The 21818-nt window shown below is 36.9% G+C and overlaps 1 protein-coding gene across 5 annotated transcripts in view; it reads left to right on the top strand.

Annotated features, from left to right (window-relative positions):
* Positions 1–21818, top strand: part of LOC102680309 — a 199394-nt gene that overhangs the window by 48247 nt on the left and 129329 nt on the right. For 3 of the 5 annotated variants that reach the window (XM_006620756.2, XM_006620755.2, XM_031512929.1), the window contains 2 exons: positions 2181–2342; positions 5847–6030. In XM_006620756.2, coding sequence (XP_006620819.1) covers positions 2181–2342; positions 5847–6030 — 346 coding nt within the window. Of the gene's footprint in view, positions 1–2180; positions 2343–5846; positions 6031–11962; positions 12102–21818 lie in introns of those variants that run through there. The other 2 variants (XM_006620757.2, XM_031512930.1) reach the window with 2 other exon arrangements.

Genomic DNA, 21818 nt, shown 5'->3' with positions numbered 1-21818 from the left:
TTTTTTTTTTTTTTTTTTTTTTTCTCTCCTGAAACACACATTTCCAGAGGCGGTTCCACTGGTTGGCGGTGATGGTGGTGGTAGCGGCAATAAACTTTGCTTTATTTTTACTACCCCTCTGGCCAAGTACCGCCCCGTATTTCCTTGGGATATTGACATATCGGGGGTGGCTAGGCTTCTCCTCTTAACGCCCTTTTTACACTGCCACGGAATTTATGTCTTCTTCCTCCGCGTTTCCTTTCCACCACCGAGCCACACCGCTTCCACCCTTCTTTTCCCACCTTTGCCCCGATCTACATCTCCAGCAAGCTTCTCTCTCGCCCTTTCTTTCGTATTTTCTGGATTACTTATTAGCAGAATTTCTTCTATCTTTCTTTGTGTTCTCGGATTGGCTTCTCCTTCGTTCGTCGATCCTCCCCTTCCTCCACGATTTCCTCCACGATGGGGAGGAATACAATCAATCGCGCGTATCCCTACGTTTGCAGAAATTCAACGTCTATCAAACGTCGTAATAAACGGGGACATTTTCCTCTTGGCTAATCACGATCCGTTTATCGAACACGAGAATTTTTTACGCTATAATGAGAAAATGTGGAAGATGCGGATTAATTTTAATTATAGATTTGTCCAATAATGATTTCCACTAACATTATACTTAAACATCGTACAATTTACGAACTGTTTTACAATAAAACCTGTTTTCTTAAAACGTTATTTCCTTTTTCAATCTGAGAAAAGAAAAAAAAAAGAACTGTTTCGAAAATAAAATAACACAAAAATATATCCAAATTTCAAAATTTCAACTTAGTAACTTGCAACTTAAACTCGCAACTTGGTTTCGTAAAAGCAAGACCGGCTACCTCGACGGAACGACAGTTTATTAATTGTCACGAGGTCGAGGGTCTCCCGCGGAAAGTGCAATAAAAGCGAAAAAAAGGGGAGAGGTTGGAGCAAAAACAATGAGCAATCGCTCGTCCAGGGGCTTATATCCTTCGTGGTGGTCCGTTTTTCGCCGCTTTTGTATTTATCGGCGTCACGGGACACAACGGCGTAAGAGCGACTCGAACGAACGAAAAAAAAAGAAAAAAAAGAGAGAAAGAGAGGAGATCGGAGCGAGAGAGGACAGTCGTGGGGGGAGGGGAGGAGACATAGTGGTCAGGGGATGGACGATCGAGGGAAAAACGTAATACCACGGATCGGAATGTTGGACAGGAAACGGATCGAATGGATGAAACAAAGGTCGCTATGGCAAAATCGTTTGAACTGCGATTGCAATCGGGGAGAAGAACGTGGAAACCAGCCGCATACCGTCATTTCACAGAGAAGAATTACATTTTCTAGACAAGGCAACCGTGGTACGTTGGGTCAATATAACGGGAACCACAGTGAAATAAATAGATTCCGTGGTAATCATCGGACGCCACAGGTGCGTTTGCACGGAAGTCGAGTTTGAAGCAACGATTTTACGTGTGTTCGAAATTGGGTCGAATGGATCGAACAGATTAATGAATCGGTTTCGGAGAAACATTTTTCGATTTATAACAATTTTGTATCTATCGATATAATTATTGGAAAAATATCAAATGGATTTCATCGGTGAAACTGATTTCATTTTTTGTTTACGATAGCATTAAAGTTATATGGAATTACGAAACACATATAGTAGAATATAATAGTTTCATATTTATAATATCCCGTTTAACGGTTCAAAACATAATTAAACTTCTTTACTATTATCCTTATCAGGATTTATTCCTGAGTTTTCTTATTTTCTACTTCAAAACTTACAATTAAATAAAATTAAATCAAGTTAAATATCTTTAATATAAACTATATCCAGTTTCTACTAAAATAGCACGTATTTTAAAATCCCTTTATTCCTAATATTTACATTTTTAATTTATAATTTAATAATCTCGGTTTCACGTAAAAAAATATCAATTCGAATACTTCTCATTCGAAAGGAATTGAAAGAACTTTAAATGTATCTGATTAAAATGAAAAGAAACTAGATATAGGAAATTTTTAACTAGGGATGATTCTCGGCAGGGGGGGATTCTATGAGAAACGAAAGCTCGTTTAAAATGTGAGCATTTACCGTTTCTTAATTGCGTGCCATCTGCGAAGAGACGTAGCTACGTGAAAAAAGGCCGTTTCTCTAATCCTTCCTCTGGTTTCAGGTCAAGTGGACCTTTGGACGCAAACGACGAACGGGTGCGCGTGCAGTTTTAATTCGTCCAGCAACGAATGCGCGTGCTGCGTCCCATCCGGAGGATGCAGTTGCGGAGCCGCGTCGCCGGACAGATGTGCTCAGTGCGGGTTGGAGCAATACTGCGCCAACAGTAAGTAGAGTCGTTATGCTTCATGACCATTAGTCTCAATATTCCTTGCGTCGCTTTAAGCGGCGGGTTGTACGCGAATTTACAACCAGCGGCTCATTTAGCGCGCATATCTCGAGATAAGAATTTCTTAAGAATTCCAGATCAATTTCACATCTGGATTTTTCGAATAATTTAGAATTTATTTATCTGATAACTTGTATTTTATCCTTTTTTGGGGGGGAGATTATCGTGTACCGTATTTTTTGATACCTTAGCTTTTAATTATTATATTTCTAGTTTTCTTTGAAATTCGAATAACTCGGGATTTGTTAATTTATCGTTATTTCGAATTTTTGAATCGTCTTATTAAGGCATTCTTTCGTTCTTATTCTAACTTTTTTTATAGAATTAATTTAATTTATCGTCTTATTTATGTGTTTTATATAATAATAATGTATTTAAAAAGAACTGCTACAAAGAAAGGAAAAAGATTAAATTCTTTTTTGTATTCATATTTTAATTAATCGAACGGTGAAACCACGAACAAGTTTTCCAATCGAGCGAAATTCGCACGCGTCTAAAACTGTAACTTCCAGTTAAATCCTTTCCATATTAAACTTGTTAGAGATTCAACTAGCAACTCGTAACGTCATTACCGTCCCTCCTTTCGATCGATTGATTTGTATATTTACTTCCATCTCTGCCGATGGCAATGTAATTTCGTGACGTCAAAAATGCAATTGCCGTCCCTTTGATCCCGCATCGTCGTTAAAAAACAAGATTTACGCCATTAACCCAGTCTTTGTCGTCTTCTTAGCCGAGGGTGTTTCGCGTTTTCCGTGAACAAATGGAAATTAAACCGCGTGGAAAGAAGTGGTTTCTCTCGAATGGCACGCAGCAGATGATCGATGTCTTAGAATCATCATGAGAAAAATATAGAATTGATTCTTTTATAAGTTAAAAGAAGTTTTTTCTTTTTCTTTTTTTTAGTCTAATATCATATCAGAAGAAACAGAATTTGTTGAAAATTTTTAATATACCAAACTTGCAGCTGATTAAATATCTGAGAAAGCACACCGCACTTCTATTAATATAAACTTTCCTTATCGAACAATCAGTTTGCCAAAGTTTGTTAGAAGTCTTAACATCGCTAAATTTCTAAAAGAAAGCGTAAAATAACGTTGGAGCGAAGTTGTGGAAAGGGGAAAAGGAAATTTCACCCGAATGTTTGTTGAACAAGCCACTCCACCGGAACCGTTTTCGCAAAGTATAAATCCTACTACTGAAATTACTACCGTGTCCCGAGCATTTCTTTCTGCTAACTAATTACGTCAGTGGGTTCTTCTTTCCTACCCCGTTCATCCATCTACAGCTTTCTCTTACCCACGTTAATTACATCTGACGTTATTGGCCCTCCCCCCACATCCCATCCATCAAACCTTTCTTTCCTTTGAGACCTTCTTCTACACACGAAGTTGAAACGTACACCCTCTCCCCCTCGCCCCTCTCCCTCTTTCCCCTCCGTCTTTTAATCATACCAGAACCATTAATGGCGTCTTACTTTTACTTCTTTTCTCGGCGCGTCTCGATTATTTTTCAACCTCTCTCTTCTCGCCAAAGTCTATGAAATCCTCATCGACCAACTTAACGAGTTTCCAATTAATTGATTTATCGATTTAATCGGCTTTAAGCGTGTTTCCATTAATTCAAAACTTCGTTTTTAATCCCTTAAAGAAAAGAATTAGGAACCGATAGAATTAATATCGTTCGTAATGTTTTTTTAAGATATCGAAGTTGTGTGCACATCTCATCAATTCGAGGTTCTTATTTTTCGTTTATTGTTACGTGCACGAGGAAATATACTCGATTCGTATTCAATTCTGTCATAGAGTTTTTCTAAATCATTGTTCGAAAAAGAAGAAAGTCTTTTCTTTCTTTTTTTTCTTTTTGTATTGAATTCACGAGGAATTAAGAATCGATTTATACGAGAGAGAAAAGTGTTAGAGCGTTGCGTGTCATTGTCGCGACTGGTCGTCGCCTCGAATGGAAAAGACGAAGATCCGTTGTCTCGCGCGGGCGTCGATGGGACGATGCGAGTAAGAAAAATCGTTATGAGCGACGCAGCATTTTTCTTTCGCGGCTGTGCTTCCACGTGACCCGGATTTTTGTCCAGACAATGGCGAAATATATCGCGATACATCGGAATGAATGATTCGGGATTCGAAAAATTCCGCGCCGCGTCATTTCTTTGATCGATCGAAAAATGTTTTTATTGTTTATTTTGCGAAATCGTAATACTTTAAGCAAGAAAATTAAGTAACGAAGTGGTAATAAAAATTGGATTGATATTATTGTAAAAGTGTCAAATCGATTTATCGTAACAACTTTGATTTCGTTTTATTCGAATAATGTTAAAAATTATTTCGTTTTTTCACGATAAACTCGGTTTAAGAAAAGGCTAACTCTGAACGAAAAGAATAGAAGTACCTCTCGAGATTGCGAGAGAATTCGTCCCTCTTTCCTTAGGCACGAAGATATTCAGGTATAAGGAAACGATGACTGGGCGAAAACTTGCAGAAATAGTGGGAGTGGTAGAATCATTTATTGGCTTGGACACAATGGTTATATATAGACAGCTGATAATGGGAGAGGAGAGGAATATTTTCCTCCCTCCGTCCGAGGAAAATGGGTTATGAAGCTAATATGATAAAAATTCCACTCCGAACTTAAAATATCTCATCGTTACGTAACAATTCTTCAAATATAAGAAGTAGATTCCTCGAAAAAGAATTCGATTCGTATTACAATTCAATTGTTACTGTTCGCGTGTTATTATCCACTTTGTCGATTTATATTTCGTTACATAACTTATGAAATGGAAAAATATTTCAAATGAAATTTATTCCAACTTACGATCGATCTTGTACGTACAACAATATTTCGATATAATTCTATATTAACTTCCACGTTATAAATAAATAAAAAAAAAGAAAAGACTACGTGCATCCTACGTCCTCATCCCTGATGCACTACATTTAATTAACATCGATCGGGTGTGAAGGAATGCCTTCCAATCGGCCAAGTGTGCAACAGGTGTGTTCGAAATGAGTTTTTTCCCATGTAAGGTCGGAGAAGGAAAATCCGAAATCTATCATCACTGAAAACTGACTCGGTCGGAAACACCCTTCACCGCCAGAATGACCGCAAATCAAATTAAACAGCCATAACAATCACACACGATCCATGCGTTTCACGCGATGCGTGATAAATTATACGTAATATTCGCTAAATTGCGTGATAAAGTTTCGTTTGCAACGTTATTACGTTTAATCCGCAATGGATTACACGTACGGTCGATAAACAACAGAGGAGTCCATTACAGTGGAAAATGATTCGATTGAGCTGCACGATGGTACAAATAATTCGCCACGTCTTTCGCCATCCTGGGCGCAGTTAATGGATCGAATACTTGTCATTTTACTTTCACTTCTTCTTATCTATTTATTTCTTATCTATTTGTTTCAGTGTGCAACATAACGCTCGACAGCAGACAGTTGTTCAGCAAATCGGATCGCGGATTTGGCCAAATAAAGTCGCCATCCCTTGAAGGGCCATCGAGGTGTACCTACAGATTTGTCCCGGACACAGGCCAAAGAGTCGAGTTGCAGATCTATCGATTGATCTCTATAGGACGACACAACGGTACCGCGTAAGTAGTATTTTCTATGCTCTTTTATTTCCGAACAATGACCGGTTTTAAACGGTTTTAAATAGAGTTTGATTATAAAATTGCATATCTTCGAATTTACATTTATCTTTTACAACAAGATCAAAGGGATGTTTTCGTAATCAAAGAGAAATTGAAATTTCAATTTGTAGATTTATATTTACGAGATTCAAATAATTCCTCGTGGATATTATATAAAGGAATTGTTTTCGGTGATATATACGTTTATCTACATATTGTTATTGGGTTTTTTTTTCCTTGTTTAAATATCAGATACAATTTTGTATCGTATCCGCGGGTGAAAATATCATATTGATTTTTAATTTTAAAAGGGATTTATTAAATTCTGTCGATTTATCGTATTTTTTATTAATTTCACTTTGTCAATGTTTTTATTAATTTCCCGTATTTTTTTTTTCTTTTTTTACTTATCTTGTTAAGATTGTTTCTCAAAAATTTTTATCGTCCGTAAATTCTTCGTGATTCGTTCGAAATGCAAAAAAAAATCATTGAAAGAAATTATTAAAAAAAATAATCATCTCACTTCTGGATAATTTGTCGAATTCAACGATCCGCGAATTTCAAACGATAAAAAAGTATGTTCCATTTCAACGAGAGAAACTCGAATCGTGAAGAAATAGCGTCGGAATAATATTTATTCGACGCGATTACATCAGAAATTGCGTGTAATAAATAATATAAAATCGAAGGGAACAACGAGACGACGCTCGCGGACATTCGCGTTTGATTCAACCTTTCAGCATTAATCAAAAATACTTTTTAATCACTTTGGGCATACTCATCGCTCTCGTTGCTCTTTTATTTCGTTGTTTCGCTTTCAATTAAATTAACATGGTGCACGCGTGCGCGAAGCATACAACTTGAAATGCGTTTTACCAGGCTGAAAATTGTTATTGCGATAAATCTTGTTTCGCGATATCCGTTGTATCGGGCTCTTTTCATGCGAGAAACAATCCATTTCTCGTTACACGTGTCACTTGACGGGAAAAAGCGGTCAACGACGCATACGATGTGTGCTGTTCAAGCTTCATTATTCAGAGTAATCCGGCCACTTACATCAAATTAACCAAAGTGTATAAAATTAGTGGGACGTTGCTGCCATCGTTTACATTCAGCGGAAAGTTTCTTCATTTTGTTCATTGAATTAACTGTTTGTAACGTGTTTGCAATATTTCAACCTCAAAGTAGAACAAAGTTGCACGAATTTACTCGTACAATATTGCTTTCATCTATTCTATTGTAATCTTCATATCATATAGGAATTTGATGCGGCTATTTATATCAACTTTATCGAATTGATTTCAGATGAAAAAAAAAAAACAGATATAATCTTATCGAAGATAATGTAAATAAAAATATATAAATTATGATTATCCTAATCACTTCTCGCTACGTGATAACTCGTCTCAAATTCAACGAGCGAAAGTCCATCATCAATGATGGAAATACGAATTGTGCAAAAGTAATTTTCCTTTAAAGGAAAATGTACGGATACGGAGGCGATCATGAGAAGAGGAATCGAGGGAAGTTTTCCAGTGACCGATATGATTTGAGATCGCTCGTGTCGATGGTCGTTTCAATTTGTCATACTTCCGTTCTTACATGGACCATCGCCCCCACACTTAAACTCCTCTCGACGCGTGTAGATGGGGCAACGCGACCCTGAGAACCGGCCGGACAGTCTCGAAAGAAAAATTATCGTTTTCCGAAAGCGTTCTTCCCCGCCCTCGCTCGACCAGAATGGCGACGAAAGTTCGAGTTCGCAAGAGGCCTTCGACAAAGCTTCGCGAAAGTTCTTACAATTTTACGACGAGACCTATCCCCTCTCGTTCGTTTCTTCTCTCCCTCCGATATCGAACAGGAGCAACTTGAAGCATCCGGAAACGGCTCGAGTGAAATCGTTTTCGTTTATCAGACTCGACGACGTTAATATCGAATCGAGGTAAATTTTTCGATATTCGATCGCGTTTTATAATTGCTTTCGGCCAATTTTCACGATTTATTACAGAGACGAGATGAGTTATGAGCGATATTATTATTATTTTTTTTTTTTGAAATTTGGAAAAATGGAAATATTTAAAATAATATTCCACCACTTCGATATTTAATTTCTCTAATCGAGCATTTCTTTTTAATTTTCAGCACGCTGACTGGTACGGCTTTTATGTTCCTGCACTCGTAGCTTTCGAATCACTTCGAAAGCTGTTACGTAAAGAAGTTTATTTGCTAAAAGTCTCGACATCGAATTCCGTATACTTGATTTTTCCCGGGGGGTCGTTTGTAATTCGTTCGAGAATTCATACGCTCCGCGAAGTAGGTTCCGAGGGGAAGAGAAATCGCGTTGCCTGACAAGGAAGGCGGGTACACACAAGGGTTGGAAGGGAACGGCGGGGAGAAAAAAGTAAAAATAATCGTCGGCGTATTGTAGTAACGGCAATAATTCCGGATAAAGTCGATAAGCCCGAGGGGAATGGAAATTCGCATTATGGCTTTTCGATACCTTAGCTTTCGCGCTTCTCCCTCGTAGATAATTTAAATCTGACGTTCCCCGCCGTAAGGCCTCGATGTATCGCGGCAAACAGATTACCACTTAACCTGTCGATACTCATCGATCCCTGGGAAAATCTGGAGACACTGCGCCAATCTCCTTACCTACCTAGGGATAATTTCCTTTTCCTCCGCGACTCACTTGCTCGCGAGATTTTCACGGGAGACGGACGTTCGTTTAATAAACGTTTTATGAAACGAGGCGCATTTTGTGGAAGCTGTCGGTGAAGTTTTCCACCAGTGGAAAACTGGAAACTGCGAGCATTCAGCATTCACGGGACTGTTCATTACCGCCGTCCTTCTTTCACGAGAGGTCCGCTTTATTTTTCAAACTTGAACGATTTATCACCGACCGTGTCCTCCTTTAACTAAAAGCGCCGCGAAAATGGAACTTGTAAAAAATATAAAAGCTCGAAGTTTTGCCCGTTAACGAAAGCGAGCCACGGCTTGAAGCGAGAAATATCGTTACGCTCGCGCATGTTCTTCGCCTTTTACCTGTTCCTTGAACGTTGCCGTTTGAGAAATTGCAATGGCTCTTGCGAAAAATTGCGAGACCGACCGGTTCTCCTTACCTATTCTATCCTTGGGATATTTCTCACGCTAGATCGTTAATAGTTTGCCGACAGTATCGACGCGTCTCGTGCGTTTTACAGAATTTATGATAATCCGCAGCGAGATTATCGACAAAAGTGTTTTGAGTCAACTTTTTGGAAAATGGAGACGAGTTACGTTACAACGATCCGATGTGGTATGCTATTTTACAATGCTCGTAAAACTTCATAAACTCCATCAACTGATAGTTACTAAATTACGGACGTAAAACTGAAAGTAAAAATTGTTTGCTAGTCGTCTGATCGCACAGGAGAGTTAGCTACTTAGTACTTGTCTGATCGAACATCGATATGTACTACTTGATACATATATCTGAAGAATGAGTTTTTTAAAAAAAAAATCAATTTATTTATTTAATATATTTGATGAGGATTCTATCAATTACTAATATGTTCATTTTTTCTTTCTTTCTAGAAAAACCATTCCATCAAAAAAAGGAACGCATCCATCGAAAAATCTTACGTCAATATCTCTAATTTTCCAAGTGCAACTTCCAACACGTCTCTCAACGTCAAACACGAGTCTCTTTTACTCTTGTTCGAATTTCAACGCGTGCGCGCACACGAGCGTAGTTCAAAAGAATTTCCATCCCTTTCAGAAAAGACGACCACTCGAACGATATATTCAAATATTTACCCTCCTCGCGCCCTTTGCCTCACTATGCATACACTTCGACGAGACGAAGGCGTCTCCAGCGTCGATCTTTTTCCGCAACTCCTTGCATTGCATAGGCGTGCACGAACGAGCACCGCGTTGAGTGAAATTACATCGCTCACCGGAATACTATTAAATGAGGTAACGGAATAAAATAGGGCCCGTGGATGATGGATGATCTTAATTTTGCTATGATTACCGGCGGTGGCTTGGGAATTTGTATGAAAATCGCTCAGAGCTGGTTCTTTCACTATCCTGTACCATCGTCTTCTTCCCATCCGCTCTTTTTTTCTATCCTTCCGTTTTTCTATCTTTCACTCACGGATCCCATATTTTTTAATCGCCCTCCCATTCGTTTCTCGTTAATTCAATATTGCCAATTCGAAAGATAAAAGACGGTGAAAGACGCTGATAGACGCTTATGAATGTTGCATAATTTTGAATATGAGGAATTTTTATTTAATTTCCGTCAACAACGATTTTCTTTTTTCTAAGGATTTCTTTTCTTATTCATAAAGATAGTCATAAAAAAATTTAATTGATTTTTCATGGAGAAAGATGATTGTGAAATAATTATGAGATTTTGGCAATAATTATCAAGATACATAAGATTCATGCTTTAAAAATCTTTCAACATTTATACATTTTTATTTTTCTTTTAATAAAAATGTATGTTTTCATGTTTTATTTCTAGTTTTAGACTTGCTATATAGTTTTTATGCTAATAAATTTTGTATATATATACTTGAAATATTCACATAATATAATTATTTATTTATTTTTCAAATTGTAAAGAAAGAATTATTTTATCAATTTCGAATATTTATAATTCCTAATTTCCTAATAATAAAATAAAAATAAATTCTTAAGCTTAAATTATCTTATATAAAAATCATTGTTCTGTTTTAACCTATCTTGCAAGTCTTTCTTTTGTAAAAGTAGAATGTTTACAATTTGTGAAATAAACTTCATCCTACTAGCTAAGGTTTCAAGTTCTTATCTATTCACATATCCATACAATTTTGAAACATATATCTCGTTCTGAAACATGTTTACTTTAACTCTCGACTGATTTTACGACCTCGCTATATCGTAACTTGTACTGTATCTAACCTCACTCTCGGTTCCGTTGCAATAATCAAAATCAGAAACATATAGTCACACAATTCATTCAAGTAACTTACAATTCAGTCAACAACTAATTCTACAATTCCATTTCTAAGATATAAAGACCAGAATTCATGTTCTATCTATTCAGAATTCATTTAAAAAGTATTCGATCTTACTATCTTTTACGAAGAAAATTACAAATTTTTCTAAGATAACTTTACAAATTTTATTTATTTCTTTAAAAATTACTTACCCTATTCAGATCCATTTGCTCGTCTCTTGAATTTTGTCCAATACAATCGTTTTATTCACGTTATTTTATTTCATTTGCACAGAAGCATCACTCACACTGTACATAGGTACGAACTGCGTACAAACTGAAATTGCGTGCGAAACATGTTTCCCGCGCAAAATGGATGCCTAATGGCGGCCGTACACTTTTCTACGTTGTATTATAATAGTAATTTCGAGAAGGACGAGACGCCATCGTTCTCGACCAGTGTATATAATACTAGGTTTCGAGCTTGCCAAGAAAACGTTGAAACGGGAGTAAACGATAAAACACGGAAACCGTCTACGATATTCGTTCGGCTTTAACATTCCGCGCAAAATGCCAACGTATTATACTTAAATTCGTGCTATTCGTGTCCGTTGTTCGTTCAATGGCAGCTCTTGTGCAACTCGTTTTCGTTTCTGTTTCGTGTGCTCGAAACGTTTCTTTTTACATCGGACTTAATAGTATAAAATATCTCGTTGTAGATGATTCTGTAACATATACGGAATAATAACTGTGCAAATAAAAGTGTAGGTTATATTCTTTTTGTTTAACTGGAATATTTACGTATCAAATATGAAGAAATGCAATGTGTAATAGTGTCGTAAATATAACGTTATTGAAAAATTTAGATAAAATTATTTACATATTTTTTATCAAAGTATAAAAATCTATTAGAATAATAGTAGAATTTTTATTTATTGCATTATTTAGTGTTGTGTAAAATACGTTATATAAGCGGAATATGTGTTATTCGAGTTTAGGTTATGTGTGTGCTTGGAAATATGTTGAAAACCAATGTTCCTGATGTTTGCTTCGTTTTCTTTCTTCCATTGTAAGTACTTTTACACTGTTATTATAATAAGATATTTTTACGATATTATACGAACATATATTTTTCTTAATGTGCTTCTATCTAGATTTAACGAACCAGCATTATACTCGTCAATTTTCTCAAAGCTATTTTACTATTTCAATCTATCATTTTATTTCTTAATTTGTAACTTATTACTTGAAAAAGAAAACGTTAAAATGAATGAGATTCAAAGTAACAAAGATATTCTGATTTAAGCAGAGTGCTTATTTTAACGGTTTATTTATTACTTGGCAAGAAGTAATTTGTATCTGTACGAACAATTAGGATTCTACGTCCATTTATCGTCATAAAGCTGCCACTCACTAGATTCGGTTAACAATGTGAAATGTATACGTGTAAAAATTGCAAAACAGGGGTAAGATAATGTCAATGTAAAGCGTATAAATATCTCGAACACGCGCAAGCCTTTATCGGTGCTTCCACATTACCCGTAATAAATTACTTTCCGGATAATTCTTTTAACCCAACATTCCTTTCTCCAATTTATGAAATGAAATGAAATATTCATTATATTCGTTATACGCATTTATTTATTCGATTACGAAACTCGCTCATCTTGAAATCTTTTTGATTTTCAATTTTTCCTCTTCGAGTATAATTATATAATTATAAAAAAATCGTAATTACATTGTATATAAAAAGTAAAAGAAAAAAAATGATATTTAAACGAGCAAAGAATGTTAGCTAAAACAGCTTCTAACCTATCTATAAGTTAATTCTAAAAAATTATCTTTCGGTGTTTCATAAAGAAACGAGATAGAAATATATCCAAATTTAAGCGAACAAAGAGTCGGTGGAAGTTGTGCACGAAACCGGTGTTGTAATTTAATTTGCAAGTGCAACCAGGCCGATATGAGCGAAAGCTTTCGAGCCGCCATGTTTCATGTGTACTCGAAAAAAGTGAACTCGGCCGTGCGGTGCAACGATAATTCTCTGTTCAAAGAGTTCATCTCGCCGCAGCATCACGAAGGTCCAACGATTTCCTCGTTGTGGAAAAGTATTAACCAAGGCGGGGAGGATTTAAGTAGCTTCATAAATTACGTCACTTTTACAGCGAGATTACCTAATCCGCAACGGACTGGCTCGGCTTTGGCTTCGTGAAAACGTGCTACGTTGTAAACTCGCCACAAAATGTCGTCGTATCAAACGGTTCTCGTCCCGCGAAAAATAGATGTCGTTCTTCGCGTCGGTGGCATCCCATTCAAAGATGTCGGACGAGTGTTAAATGGCGTTAAAACGTTAGATATTCGGTATTGTTATATTCGTAGAAAATTTTGTAGTCTGTCGAGTTTTTGATACGTGGTGGTTTAAAAGAAATTTTGACACGTAGTGGTTTAAAAGAAATTTTGACGTAAACAGAGCGTAAATATTTTTCGGACAAAAGATACAGAACATTTTTCGTACGAAGACGTTCGTACGAAAAATGTATAATAAATAGAGAAGAATTTAAATGCTAGAAATTTTGAATGTTAAAAATAGAAATTTTGTGCAAGGGAGAATGAAAAGTAAAGTTGATATAAAGTTGATAGAAATTTCGTAACTTATTCGCTGTAAATCAGGAATGGAAAGGAAGGATATAGATATAGAAGGAAAGATTGATTTCGGTACAGTTCGGTTAGTCGTGGAAGGTTTCTCTCTGGTTTATCGATCTCCAACCACTCACAGCGTTCGGTGAAGAGCAAATTCTCCATCTGTATACTCGCGAGATTTCCCGTCATGGCGGCCTGTTAATATTCGGCACGAAAGAAGCACTCGACACCGACGCGATGCCAATTACACGCGCGACCTGAATTTCGCATTCCTGTTCGATTTAAAAGAGATACCGATAACTGAAAAATTTTTCTGCCTTCCAAATTATGTCTATTTCTTCGTTAACTAAATAATTAAAAATTATTATTTATCATTCGATATTACGATATAAAATTTATCATCATAAAAATATATATAAAAATTCATAAAAAATAGATAAATACATATAAAATAATCGAATAAATTCCAAGAATACTCATCGAAATAAACATTAATCATACACAATTCACTTGAATTAAATATATCAATCGTAAATATATCAATAAAATAGAATAAATGTATTAAATCGCAATTTTAGTTCAATTAAAAATCTTCCATCTCTGATCCCGGGAGGAGAGAATATTTTTAATTAACCATACTATTGGAAATATTATTTTCGCGATTAATATCCACGAAATTTTCCCGTCTAATCCGTAAACAGAAGAGAGACGTAATTATTATTCGGAGATGGCGCGAACACGGTTAATAATTCGTGGAAGGCGATAGGATAGGCGGCGAAATACGATTTCGGGATTCGAAAACGAGGATAGGCAAAAGTCCAGGGATTAGAGGCGGAATCCTAAACCAGGAATAAATCGTGGAGAACGATGGTTAGACCCGCGGTCCAGGCAAATTCGACTCGCGTAATGCACGGAGAATCTAGCTAATAAATAATGGGACCATTGTTTCGTCCGTTGCACTCGATCGTAAAATCACGACTCTGCACGATCTGTGCAGCTGCATTATTTCCATGGGTCGCGTGGACGCTTGTCGACATCGATCCGGCGAAATTTGTTTGACACGATCAATTGTCTCCTGTTCATTGTCCATCAACGTACCGCCTCGTCGTCGACATTCCTCTGATCACGCGTCCGGATATCTTGAAAAATATTCCATTCGAATCGATTTATCTTCGCACAGAAGAGGATAATAATCATAAAGCAAATTTCGTTCCGTGACATAATTAAATTGATAATCGAAATTCATAATTAAATTCGAATTTGTGACGATGAATAGAAATAATGTTCGTTCTGTATTTAGAATTCTCGCATCGAATCTATATTGTAAATTTAGCTAATTAAAGGATGGATCTGAGCTCGCGAAGTTTTTCATACGGATTTTTTTTCAATTCTCGAAAATACTTGATCTGGAATTAAACGAAGGAAGGATAGAGTGCATAAAAACCATTCAATCAACTTGATACGAAAGCGTAATGATCGAAACTCATGGAAATAACTTCGAGTAGAAAATAATTGCCAAAATTATACTTGTTTACTACTATATTCTTATCGATCTTTATTTCGATCCACTCGAAAATTAAAGATTTTAAATTTATAAAAATAGCATATCCTGTTTTCCATGGGATCGATCAATTTCTTTAAATTACTTAAATTATTTATCATGAAGTTTTGTATAATCGTTATCAAAAATAGTAGTTTTTAAAGAAAAATGCAAACATTTTATCTTTACACTTAAAAACATTCTTAACATTCTTAAACATAAATAAAAATACTAATAGATCAACTTATAACACTCGATATATCTTCAAGTTTTTCGCGTTATTGCCACTTCTGCGATAGAGTTGCGAATCACAAGAGAAGAGTTACGAAGCGTAATCTTCAACCATCGCGTGGAAGTTGAAAATTCGTGCAGGCGAAGCAAACGTCCGGTCAAAATCGGGCGGCAATTAACGTGCCGACCGCATCATTGTTTCCGATTTCGAGGCTTGACCGATCTCGGGCGTAGCGAAACCGAGAATCGTGCGAGCATCGTGGGCGAGCGGGATGTTTTCAGAAAACTTGGGATCCAATTGCCGAACTTTCCGCATTACGACAATGCCGCGCCCGAGTTGGAGGATTCATCGAGGCCGGATGCGCTCGCGCTCGCGCCAACGAACGAGTAAATGAGAGAAGGGCCTCGGTTTGGAAGGCGTGTGGGCGTGTAGACTCAGATGGACAACGGTTTTACCGCTGATTACACGCTTCGCGACTGAGTGAAATTTGTCTCGCCGGAAATAAATTAGTTAATGGATCGAAATGGTAGCTGTAGCGCGCGTTGCCGTTGTCCGCCCCATGTATATGGAGTAGGTTGCTTGTTTTCTCCGAACAAAGAGTATTGGGAAGTTGTAAAATGGATAATAATGAGAAGCATCGAGGGAGTGTCTTAAGAGAGTGTTTCGTTAAAAGTTTTCTTTGTGCAAGGAAAATGATGTAATCTTTAGATTGGAAAATATGTGAATAGAGTTTACTACCACGACGGTAATATTTAAAAGAAAAAAAAAAAAATCGATACTCGATCGAATCTTTGAGTAAAAAATAATTTTATGTTATGATTTTATATCTTATATTCAGAATATGTAAAGAATCGAAGGAGATTCGATCCTCTATTCTTTCTGGACGCGAAGCTAAAAAATGTAGCGGTAAAAAAATGTATTACGGACAAATATTTAAATTTATCGAGGAATTTATCGAGGATCGTAATTAGCAGTGAATTCATAAAAAGAAAAAAACAGAATTGGCTTGGCTCGACACAGCTTCATTTCGACGCGATATCCTTCCATCGAGGTCGCCCTGTCGACGACAAGAAAATGACATACTTCACGCTTATTACTTGTCCCCGAAACATTTATATATATATTGCGCGTTATTTCCAAATTTCATCGACGAAACGTGGGATCAGTAATGAAATGTGGTCAATATTGAATTTCACGGACACACGACGACGAAACAGATGTTAATCAAGAGTTAATTTCGAGGATAGGAGGAAGCGCGGATTTAATTTCCGTTCTGGAGGTTTAAAGAGGGATCGAAGGGAAGATGGAGGTAGTTCATAATTGACTATGTTCGATATATCGAAGGTTATAGGTTCTTTTGTTCTTGTAGTAAATCTTTCGAATCATATGTAAATATGTTTTTATTATTCGAGCTGATATTTATTTCTGAATTGTTTTATTATCATAAAGATTTTAATATTAAACAAATATCTCTTGTTTATTACTATAGTATTTTTTAATAACTTTTTGTGCTACTTTCAACATCGTGAAAAGATTAAATTACGAATGCACTAAAATGTGCTTCGAATATACCCGAGAGTACACGAACCGTGGTATTTAATTCCATATACTTTTACGTAGCGAGGCAAACAAAATCTTCTCCAAGATTAAGCTGCATTTCTTAAAGGCTAACTCCCTCTAAAAGTGTATTAAGAAACCAGGAACCAAATCCAGGGATAACTTTCCCCATAAAACGCTCGAGTTCGAAGAACCTCTTCTCTCCAAATAACGCTCTCCTCTATTCCACATCGAAGCATAAAATTACCTACCAACTTCAGGGAAATCATTCATTTAACGAGCAGCGAGTAATTGTCGAAAACAATTAAGCCCAATCAAATGGGTCCGAATTAACTCTATGATCGAACCATCCACAAACGAGGATTTAAGTCGCTGAAAATAAATTTTCTCCTCCTCCTCATTTTAAATACCAACAATCTACGCGAAACAATCGAGCTTCTCCTCTTCAACCGTCCAAAATTTCTCAACCATCGACTATCAACCATATAGCGTAAATACAATCACATCCCTATGCACGCACATCCATTACACCCACATCATTCACGCGCCTCGATATCACGCGTACCTGAAAATCAATTTTCTCCTCATTTTAAATACCAATAATCTACGCGAAGCAATCGAGCTTCTCCTCTTCAACCGTCCAAAATTTCTCTACCATCGACTATCAACCATATATCGTAAATACAATCACATCCCTATGCACGCACATCCATTACACACACATCATTCACGCGCATCGATATCACGCGTACCTGAAAATAAATTTTCTCCTCATTTTAAATACCAATAATCTACGCGAAACAATCGAGCTTCTCCTCTTCAACCGTCCAAAATTTCTCAACCATCGACTATCAACCATATATCGTAAATACAATCACATCCCTATGCACGCACACCCATTATACACACATCTATCTGTTCACGCGCATCGGTATCGCGTACCGGATTAACCGAGGCGGCGGATCGATGAACTCAGCTGGTGATTTTCACGGTGTTGGAGGAAGACGCGAGCGCGCAGCGAGCTGGAGTGGAATCGTTTCGATCGTTAGAAATTTGATTTCACGCTGGTCGCATCCATAACATCCTCTCCGGGCGTTGCACACAACAGCATAAACGGTAAACGCGGGTGGACAGCCAGCGGGTGGCGGTGTATGGAAAACAGGAGAGGGCACGGTGTATACGCGCACCGGCGGAAAATGACGAGAGCCCATACCCCTTCCTCGTAAGTTGATCGAAGTTAGTAGGCCGTAACGGGCGAAATATACGCGCCGGCCAGAAATTCGGATCGGTGCTCACGGAAATGATTCGTCGCGGGGTTAATGCCGATCCCTCGCCCGCGACCTCTCTCTCTCTCTCTTTCTCTCTCGTCGAACGGCCGGCCAGAGATAGCGCGGAAATGGAAAATGGTGACCCGAGGACTGTCACCCGAGCTCGGTGTGAATCGTGTGTCGCCTGGAAATTTGTCGAGCTGACGATGAATCGAGGGGGTTTTTCTCGGTTTTTCGGTGTGACAGCTTTTGTTAAGAATTCCAAGAGTTCGTGGATTTTTTTTTTTTATCTTCGAAGAGTTTTGAACCTTTGAATAACGCTGCGAGCATTTTTGAAATAAGATATTTTGTAATATAGCGGATAATCGTATTTTCGTATTTCGACGATGTAGAAATCTTTAAATGTTGTTCGATAGAAATGGTCTCTTGATTGAATAGAATCTTTAAAAAGAAAAAAAAGGTTAAAAATGGTAGGCTTTGTGCAGAGGAAGAAGGATAAGCGCGGAAAGTATATATATTTTTAAACTTGGATCTTGTTAGTTTTATGTAAAGTACGATATTGGAAAGATATTTCGTTTCTTGATAAATAATATCGTGACAGTGATGAATAGATGCGATGTGAAAAATGGTGGTTAGATAGTGTATCTATAAATTCTTGGAATCCTTGGGCCAGTATATTCTCGGTGAAAGCTCACTATCATAAGCGATTGTGTTAAAGACTGAATGGCGCCGATGCGACGTTTCGGAAGGCTACTCGGTATTTATAAGGGGGAGATACTTCCTTAAATATCGTTCTCATTTCTCTATTACTTTCCTCAACTTTCCTACACTTTCCTATTATTTTTCTGCACGTTCGTTCTATTATTTTCCTAGCAGGAAATCGTTAAAATAAATAATATTCCTCTTTTCTACACCACTGTTTCAGAAAATCATTATAAACAATTAATACCATTAATAATTGTTATTAAGAAAAAATACAATTTTTCTCACTTTCCTTTCCCAACTCTATCTCATTCCACGTTTTCGTTTCTTTTTAAATAAATAAATAAACAAATAGAAAGATTCGAGTCACCCTGTATGAACGCGACAAACATTCTCTCACTCCTCCCTTTCATTTTCCGTTACAACCTTTCGTATTTATCTACCGTAACGAGCACACTGCCAACGCGAAATAATTCGTATAAATCACCGATGACTGCATATACAAATTTCACACGGTTCCAGTCATCGAGCTGGCAATGTTTTAATAAAATCGGACGAGGTCCAATTATTCAATTCAACGCCGATAATCTGAACTTCCTCTAAAAAAAAAAAAAAAACTCTTTTATACATTTTCATCCATCCGATCAATGTCAACCGATCGTGAAAAGAAACGTTCCGTGTTTCATTCTTTTCGCGTAAAGAATGGAACAGTGACAGTTGAATTAAAACGATGCTCATCTTATTTCATTTATCATTCTCGGGGATGAATTTATCAAGATCGAAAGAAGTTAATATCTTTTTTTATTTTGCGAAAGGAGACAAATATAATATAATAATATCAAGAGAAATCTGTCAAGTTTCTTTTCAATGGAAAAAAAGAATATCGGAAAAATTCCGAACGGAATAAGCTTCGATAAAAGTATTCGATTTTTCAAAAAAAATAAACGCTTGCACAAAGGGTTACAATACGCGGTTACGGTTACAATTTCGTAAAAGCTTATCCGTGAAATCGATAATCTTGTGAAGAAAAACGGGCTCCGACTGCGCTCGCCGGGAAATACGGCCAATACAAAGTCAAAAAACGCTGTCGCAGACTTCACCCTTCTCTCCAACATTTCCACGAGCCGTTTCTCTCGAAATTCGTCGAAACAGCTTCGTTCTGTTACTCGCCAGACATCGTTATCGCGAATTACGCGAACGCGGTCCGACAGGTCTGAGCATCAACCGCGATTTCCAGAACCCGTCATCCCGTAATATTAGCGAGAGCAGCGTTTTCGAGAACTGGCCGTGGCACGAGACGTGGATTTCAGATGCCAAAAGCATGCGTGCAAGTTTGACGTATTCCTGGCAAGCTTTAACCTATCTAATCTACCGGATAAAGGAATCAAGTACGAATGAAAATTTTATAATTAAGCGCCATTGTAAAATTCCATTATAAAAAAAAAAAATTGTGCGGAGATGTGCAATTCCTCTTTCGTCGGTTATTTTTGCCTCGTTTCCATTCTTCTGATCGTTGTTTGAGTTGGATCTTATCTCTATCTCTTCTCTTGTCTTCTCGCCAACTTTTCTCTATTTTTTTAACCATCCTCCCTTGCTCCCTTTTATTTATTTCGTTTTGTCTCTTTTCACGAGATAAACGAAAATTCGCTTTTCATCTCTTCGCGCGGAAGATGAAATTTTATCAGTTGTTTCACTTTTACCCGATCTTGAATCTTTTTGTCCCTCGAATCGAATGAAAAAAATCTTAACCCCACGTTTTATATCGAAGAAAGAATTTTCGCGATGAAACGTAATGTATTTTTTTCACTATTTATAACAGGGGAAAATTTAGCGCGTTTTACCTGAAATTTCCCACTTTTCGTTGCAAAAAGTCAATTTTTCGCGAATCAATTCGCCGGTCGGGCAAGCTCGCGAAGATTTTCAATGCATCGTAAAGTAGTTTGGGTGGAAATGTTTACAAAAACAGGGAGATGAAAGTTCGCGGAGTTTCACCATCAGTTAAGTGTTTTCATAAAACGGTTAAAGACCCGTACTTTTATTGTTATATTATACAACAGCAACGATTCTTATTTAAGTTTCAGAGATAAAACATCTGCCTCGGGTTTGCCTCGAATCGGGTTTGAATATATAATTTCTCTGCCCATTCCAGATTCGATGAAAGTACGAAACGATTGAAATCGTTATCACTTTTCTATATGCCGTCTTTATGTAGATGAATGCCTTTAATAGAACGTGAAATTTTAATTAAATTATCATTAATATCCATTTAATCCATATCTCTAGATTAATTATAACGATATAGATATTTATTATAATGCCGATTATAATTATCAGGATGGAAACAGTATTTTTGCCTCGGATTCTCCAGAGCTTAATTTCGAATGAAATATTAATTTAATTTCAATGGATATATCACGCAGGATTAATCTGTACAAGTTTAATAACATATCTCACAATATGATTTCCCGAGTACAATTATCCGAGTCGTGGAATGATGGCACAATAAATTGCATAACTTTTATATTTCAGCTTATCTGAAAGTGTCATACTTGGCTTAGGATGATGTAGCACGCTCTATTATTCATCGAGATTCGCTGTTCATATTTTATACCGGGTCCACATTATAGCGATCGCGAAAAGCTTCAAAAGCTTCCCTCCTTCCTCTACTTTAAAATCTGTTTTTTCACGATCATGAATATTTTCAAAGTATCGCCATTATAATTACTCAAAATGACAACTATAGAGAGCCATTCCATAATATGCACCACGATCTCCACTTAGAAAGATAATTCGAAGAGCTTAAAAATGAGAAAAGACCTTTGTATAGACGTACATACATACATACAT

This window comes from Apis dorsata, unplaced genomic scaffold (assembly GCF_000469605.1).
Source record: "Apis dorsata unplaced genomic scaffold, Apis dorsata 1.3 scaffold_527, whole genome shotgun sequence".
In the NCBI taxonomy this organism is placed as follows: Eukaryota; Metazoa; Arthropoda; class Insecta; order Hymenoptera; family Apidae; genus Apis; species Apis dorsata.
Note: the sequence above shows the minus strand (reverse complement) of the source record. Positions and strands in the feature narration are given on the sequence as shown.